The sequence below is a fragment of the Actinia tenebrosa genome, unplaced genomic scaffold (assembly GCF_029948245.1).
Source record: "Actinia tenebrosa isolate PJP-AT-01 unplaced genomic scaffold, QUT_ActTen_1.0 PGA_scaffold0__85_contigs__length_37466705, whole genome shotgun sequence".
Lineage (NCBI taxonomy): Eukaryota > Metazoa > Cnidaria > Anthozoa > Actiniaria > Actiniidae > Actinia > Actinia tenebrosa.
The window spans coordinates 10,272,232-10,279,270 of record NW_028292569.1 but is presented as its reverse complement, the minus strand read 5'-3'; the positions used below and the strand labels follow the sequence as shown (position 1 = coordinate 10,279,270).

At 38.1% G+C, this 7,039-nt stretch overlaps 1 protein-coding gene across 1 annotated transcript; it reads right to left on the bottom strand.

The window, feature by feature from the left end:
- Positions 1-147: 147 nt before the first annotated feature.
- Positions 148-3,349, bottom strand: LOC148913431 (uncharacterized). Its single transcript, XM_089029772.1, has 5 exons — positions 1,828-3,349; positions 1,393-1,466; positions 1,198-1,289; positions 740-849; positions 148-653 (listed from the first exon to the last, which is right to left on the bottom strand). The coding sequence occupies exons 1-5, from the start codon at positions 2,206-2,208 to the stop codon at positions 273-275; spliced, it is 1,038 nt and encodes a 345-aa protein (XP_088885898.1). The 5' UTR covers positions 2,209-3,349; the 3' UTR covers positions 148-272.
- Positions 3,350-7,039: the final 3,690 nt, after the last annotated feature.

Below are 7,039 nucleotides of genomic sequence, written 5' to 3'. Positions count from 1 at the left end.
GTTTTCCTTCTTCTTTCGATTATTTGAACATTATACTTGTTTACTTGAAGAAATCCAAAGGTCAATAGGCTTAAATAGCCGCTGCTATACCGTTTGACCTTTGGATTTCTTCAAGTAAACGAGTTTAACGTTCAAGTAATCGAAAGAAGAACGAAAACCCTAGAAATCAGGCCAAAGGAACGGAGGAACAGTGACACAAGATTTAATTCATAAAACTCGTAGAAACCCCAACCACGTTCGGTGTCCCAGTGCCCTTGATTTGATAAAAACCTTTAGGCTCTCAATGCCCATTCGGGACCTCCAGATGGCCTTGGGCGTCTTGACGGCTCCCCGATTTTCCGCTTCAAAAGCATGGTGAGACTGCGCTCTGACAGCCTCCTTTTTGCCTTTCGGTCCATGCTTTCCATGAACTGGTTAGCTAGGGGGCTTCTCCATGGCAGAGGGTGTTTTATTAAAACTTTACTCTGCTTAGTAGGGCCCCCTTCGTTATCAGAGCCACTGTCCGCTGTATCGTCATCAGCCTGGTCATCCGCCTCTGACATCGACTCCTCTGATGACATATACTGCAGTTTCATAATTGCCTTGACTTTCTCTTTGTCCCCTGGTGATAGCGAGGTTGACAAGTCCGCTGCCTTGGATCTGGATTTTAGGAGCTAAAAGAAAAAAGAAAAAAAAAACACCGTCAGTCAAAGTTTCTTATTAAACAAAGTCATAATCGTTGCAAATTCAGTTTACTCACATTTTGTTTTCTTTGTGTTTTCCGCTGCACCTTTTGATGCCTTCCAAGGGCCCCTGAACGCTCTCTTTTGTTTCTCTTTCTTCTCGTCAGAAAGTGACTTTTAAGGGCAGCTGAAATTATATCAAGTACCCATATATTAAAACTTGAGACAAAATTTGTTAGAAATTTTGGCATTTGGCCGACAATTACTCCTTTAGCATCCATTTGTTTTTGCTTTGTTTTGTTTTGCTTCGTTTTTTTGTTTTTGTTTTGTTTTTTTTTTTTTCCCCATGTTATTTTATTTCAAACTGCTTCCCCTCCCTTCGGCATTTGAATATTTCTAAAAGGATTTCGTTACCCCCTCCCCCCCCCCCCCCCCGACCACCACCACCACCCTTTGTCCTCACCCCTCCCCCCCGGGTTAACTTTGATAGGTGCATAAGGCCTTTCGCACTTCGTAATATAAAATACATAAATACCTTCTAACTCGACGGCAGAGACATCCTTATGAACATTCAGAACTCTATCCCTTATTGCGTTATTAATCTGTTCGTTGACGTCATCTCTGAAACTAATTAGGAAATGCCATATTTGAGTGGTAAGTGGAAACTTAATATGGAAAGTAACTATGGATGATTCAGACAAGATCTTTTTTATTAAATTTTCATACTTACGCTTTAGTAAAATCCCATATAAGAGGGTTTTCTTCCCTGTCCCGTAATTTCTTTGCTACCAAGCGTACTTCAGACTGTAATAACATAATATAATTCATTAAAATCATAAGATGTACCTTAAGTTATTCTTAGACATAGTAATAATGTTTTCCTTATTTTTATGGCTGTGATTGTATAATATTGGGGAAAAAATCGAAATCAAATCAATTCCTTTACAAAAAAGGAAATTATCATTATCATTCAGTGTCTTGTTATTGGAAATCAATAGTAAAGTTTGGTAGCATTAACCACTACCATGGCGGGTTTCCCGCCAATTTTAGCATTGCATAAATTATACCGCTGCATAATTATACCAACTACTCTTCGCGCCAAGAATTCCCAGTAAAATTATCAATAAAAATAGCTTGCTTTTTTAAATATTGCCACTTTACTTACTGCAACAGCCTTTGAGACAGTAATCTTGGTCTTGCTGTTGTCCTTGTTCTGCTGGCTTTCTTTTAAGGCCGCTAGTATTTGGTGGTTTTGTTCTTGCAGTTCTTTAAACTGTTTCACAATCGTTTCGAAATTTGAAGAAATTTCTTCTTTTTCGCTGTCGGGGTCAACGTTCTCATTCTCGGTTGTTGCTTGCAATAGGCGATTTCTGTGTTCTCTTAGCACATCCTCGTTACCACCAGGGACAGAGGGAATAAGTATATTAAGCCTTTGAGAATTGGCGCCATTTTCAGTATGTCTACTCGTACTGCTTGTACTGGTAGTTGCAGTAACAGAATGGATTGGCATTGGGCGTCCTGGTAAAGGTGTAGATGTTCTTCCCATTTTTTGATCGCGACGAATGAACGCAATTTATAAGCAAAGATATAGAATGTGCGGGAAACTAGATGACCGACAGAGTTTGTTACCTGTTTGTGACCAAAAGGCGAATGAACGAATAAGTACATCCACTGAACAAATCTACCCCCTATCTATCACGGCGTATCACGTGACTTGTGATGACATATACGTTCATATAATGAAGTCTAATAATAAAAAAAGGAATAACTGTCTTATAAAAATGCTGAAGTTGTATCCAGGATTCATGTTAAGTAATATATCTATTATCTTAAAGCTATTTGCTCCATTTTATAAAGTTATGAAATTTTTTCTAAAGCCTAGATTCACGAAATATCATTGCAATAAACTTGATTAGCTTCTAGCTCTAAAACCATCGTACCATTATCTGCCGCCAACAGTGACAGCTCTAAGGAAAAGGGCGCGGTAATAAAGATCCGGCGTGCTTTTGTCCAATGGCATGTGGTTGATGGACGTGGAACTTTATTACGCTGGAATATGGCTGTTAGCCATTCAAAATGCTTGGATTTTGAGTAATTATCCCAATGATACACACCGTCTTTTTAATTATATAGTTCTGGAAAACAAAATGTCTTCTGCGATGTCAAAGCGTTATCATTGCTTTCATTGTAACGAAGATCTACATTACAGAGTATTTTGCCGTCACAAAGAAGAATTTTATGCTCCTTTAACAAATCAATGGCAATTACAGCGGAATGACGACGAAGACTCAAATGATAGTATTTTCACTCACGAGATTGACGGCCAGAACGACACTTCTTCTAATGACTACAGCGAGATAAACGTTTTGGACCAAACTGATCAAGACTCCTCTGATGTGCCAAATACAAACCAACCATCAAGTGACGAATTCTTACCAGCTACTTCACAAAAAGGTATTGATGTTATACGTTTATTTGATGATTAGATTATATAATCTTTAAATGTTAAAGTCAAACTGCATAGATAAAAGACTGAATCTTTAACAAGCGGCTGATTTGCACATGATCTAGCTCCCCTATTGGATTTACTACCAAGCATTAGTGTTATTGAAGCGAGATTAAGTTAGAGGTACAAATGATTCTTTTCTATTTCTATCTTAGCCTCGTTTTCACCGTTACTTTTAAGAAGGGTGCATTATTAAGTAATCGGCTTATGGTTGCCATTAAAACCTCAGTGTTCATTCAGAAAGGTTCATTCAAAGAGTTTATAAAATCATAGCTAGAGATAACTCATTTTAAACGCCAAAAAGAATTTACTATGTTCAAATGGATATTGCTGTACATTTTCGTCTCCAAATCAATTCATGACTGTGGTCATCCTGAGATAGCATGGTATCCGGTAAAACATGTTTGTCAAGTTAGAGAAGTACAATTATAAGTAATTTATTTAATATGTCTCTTGGGTTTTTTATTTTCGATTTATCATTTTTCTTTCACGAATTATAAATTGTTGTTTTGCTGACTTAGAAATTTATATTTTATTTTCAATGGAAATCATTTATTTTCAGAGCAAAATTTGGGTCAAAATTATACATTTAGGGACCGGTCATTATTTAAGTTGGAGGGGGGGGGGGGGGGGGAGGGGGGAGGGAGGAGAAATTGTCAGTGACGCAAAAAAATTTCAAGGCCCCCCCTTTGAAGGCATCCAAGTTTATCGAAAAACCCCCATGGATTGTAGTAAAAAATTTAAAAATTTTCCCTAAAAGTCATATTTAAATTTCAAGACCCCCCCTTTTTCACTAGCAAAAATTTCAGCCCCCCCCCCCCCCCCCCAATTTCTCCTCCCCTCCCCCCCCCCCCCCCCAACTTAAATAATGACCGGTCCCTTAGCCCATGAGGTTTTTTTTACTGACATTTTTTTTTTTTTCCCTAGTATTATAATGGTTTCAGACTTTATCTTATACTATGTTGCAGTTATACAATGCCGAATGAATAAAATACATCGTATTTGCTTATGTTTAAAGGAGACGGAATAAATAACTTTGAGGAAGAAGATCAAGTGTTTTGGGATGACAAGTCGGACAGTGAATCTGACCATGAAGAGATAAGAGGAAATGAAAGAAGGAGATTGGTTGAAACTTGGGATATTGATATCGAAGACCTAGAAAGAGATTTTGAACAATCTAGTGCAGAAATAAGCGTTGCCGTCGAAGCAAGTTCCCGAGTGACCCTTATTAACTGGATTGCCTTGTTTGTGTGCTTTTGGTCTGAATACTTTTCTGTACCAGATCGAGGCATTGATATTCTCCTCGCCTTTTTTAAAGCGATTTTTCAGGTTTTGTGTGAGCTTTCGCCAATCATTTTCCCAACCGCAGTATTGGTTTTCCCGAGCTCCTTCAAACTCTTGAAAAATTATCTTTCTTTTAAAGATAAGCATTCAAAGTATGTTGTTTGTCCGAAATGCGACACCCTATACCGTTTTCAAGACTGCATTACAACAAGATACGGGCGTGTCATTGCTAAACCATGTTCTCACATTGCTTTTCCGAATCACCGTCAATTGTTTCGCCGCACACCTTGTGGAGCGGAATTGCTTAAGGAAATTCGTTTGAAAAATGGACAGACGAAATTGTACCCACATAAAGTTTATTGTTATAAAAGCATCAGAGAGACTCTAACTCACTTTATTAAGCGACCAGACTTTGTACAAAAATGTGAGATTTGGAGAAATCGGAATGTACCGGACGATATTTTAGTTGATATTTACGATGGCCAAGTGTGGAAAGATTGGCAATATTTTAACGGCACTCCTTTCCTTGCCCAACCTAATAATTATGCTTTTATGCTGAATGTTGACTGGTTTCAGCCTTTTAAGCACAGTGTCTATAGCGTTGGAGTCATATATATGGTCCTCCTAAATCTTCCGAGAAAAGAAAGGTACAAAGAGGAAAACGTAATAATAGTTGGGGTAATACCTGGTCCACACGAGCCCAAATTGAATATCAATACGTACTTACAACCACTTGTAGCCGAATTGAACTTATTGTGGCACGAAGGCATCCAAGTTCGGCCTCATGGGAGTAGAACAGCAAGATGTTTTCGAGCTGCCCTCCTTTGTATTGCTTGTGACATTCCTGCACTAAGAAAAGTTTGCGGTTTCTTAGGATGTACTGCTCACCGAGGGTGCTCAAAGTGCACAAGATTTTTTCCCGGAGATTTTAGTAGCATGGATTTTTCAGGTTTCGAAGATGACGATACACCAAGGACAAATGAAGAGCATCGAAGAGAGGCTCAGAAAATACTCAATGCAACAACCGCTGATGAACGAAACCAAATTGAAACTTCCACTGGAACAAGATATTCTGAACTCTTACAGTTGCCTTACTTCGATTGTACTCGTTAATGAAAAATGTATGGCTAAACGCTGAAACGCCAATTATTTCTAAAGAAAATTTGAATAAAATCCAGGAAAAGGTAGATGACGTCAAAGCACCATCATTTATTGGGCGTCTCCCGAAAAAGATATCAACATCGTTTGGAGGATTTACTGCTGATCAGTGGAAAACATGGACTCTCTTGTATTCTGTATTCTGCATTTGGAATATCGTTCCAACAGATGATTTGGAGCTGTGGAGGTTATTCGTATTGTCCTGCTTTCACCTTTGCTCTCCACTTATTACAACTGAAGAGCTACAAGAAGGACATGATTACCTAGTGGAATTTTGTAAATCGTTTGAAAAAAGATATGGAAAGGAACGTGTTACGCCAAACATGCATCTACACCTGCACCTCAAACAATGTATTTTAGATTACGGGCCTGTATATTCATTTTGGCTTTTCAGCTTCGAACGTTTCAATGGGATTTTAGGAGCGTTTCGAACTAACAATAGATCTGTTGAAATACAAATCATGAGAAAATTTCTCCAAAAGCATGAACTAAGAGATATCCCTTTACCAGAAAGATTTCGAGAAACTTTCCAACCAGTATTTCAACTTCTTCAGGAGGCACAACAAGTAGGAACACTTGGCGAAAGCATCCCATCAATACCATCAACACTTAATCTTTCAGTTGGTCAAGTACTACGTTGCTTAGAGTGGAGCAATATGAATGCATACTCATGTTTTTCACCTCGATCCATTGATGTTCTTGATGATGACTATACAGAATATCTCTTTAAAGCTTATGAAACAATTTTACCTCAACACTCGGTCATTGAATGTGTTACCGATAGGTTTGAGAGAATTAGTACCATTGGATATTCGGGGACAAAGCTAGGGTCCTCTGACTCTAGACTGGAACGTTCTTCCTTCATTCTTGCAAGTTGGTGTGGCCAATATAGTGGCAGTATTGAGACCGATTCATTTGACTTGCGCCCCGGTGTTGTCGATTTCTTTCTTAAACAAACCATTATAATTGATGGCAAGCAGGAATCATTGTGTATGGCAAAGGTTCGATGGTATCAGCGACATCCAGAAAGACACAGGATTGGCAGACCACATGAAATTTGGTGCAGAAACTTGTTTGAAATGGAAGGGCCCTCTACATTCATTCCCATACAAAGGATACACAGCCAGTTTGTTGCTGCTTACGATGTTATTGACAAAGAAAGAGTATTAATTGTTTGTCCTTTACAACGTAAATTGTACGGATGATGGAGATGACAGTAAAGTATCATCCAGGAAAAATATTCAAAGCTACCAAAAATAAACTGTTTGAACTGTGCATCAGTACTAGATAGTCAAATTGAAAATTGAATGAATTGTTTGATGAGTTTAAAATTAGATGAATTAAAATAATTATGAATGAAATTGCATATATTGCCAATAAAAAAGATGAATTCATATGTTTAGACTAAACAAAAATGATGCTTCAAATA

Bases quoted from the DNA above. Each gene is read 5' to 3' on its own strand.
- LOC148913431 (XM_089029772.1), bottom strand. From the start codon at position 2,208: ATGGGAAGAACATCTACACCTTTACCAGGACGCCCAATGCCAATCCAT. The intron at 1,467-1,827 runs GTAAGTAAAGTG...ATGTTATTACAG, and splicing joins CTGTCTCAAAGGCTGTTGCA to TCTGAAGTACGCTTGGTAGC. The intron at 654-739 runs GTGAGTAAACTG...TTTTTCTTTTAG, and splicing joins AAACACAAAGAAAACAAAAT to CTCCTAAAATCCAGATCCAA.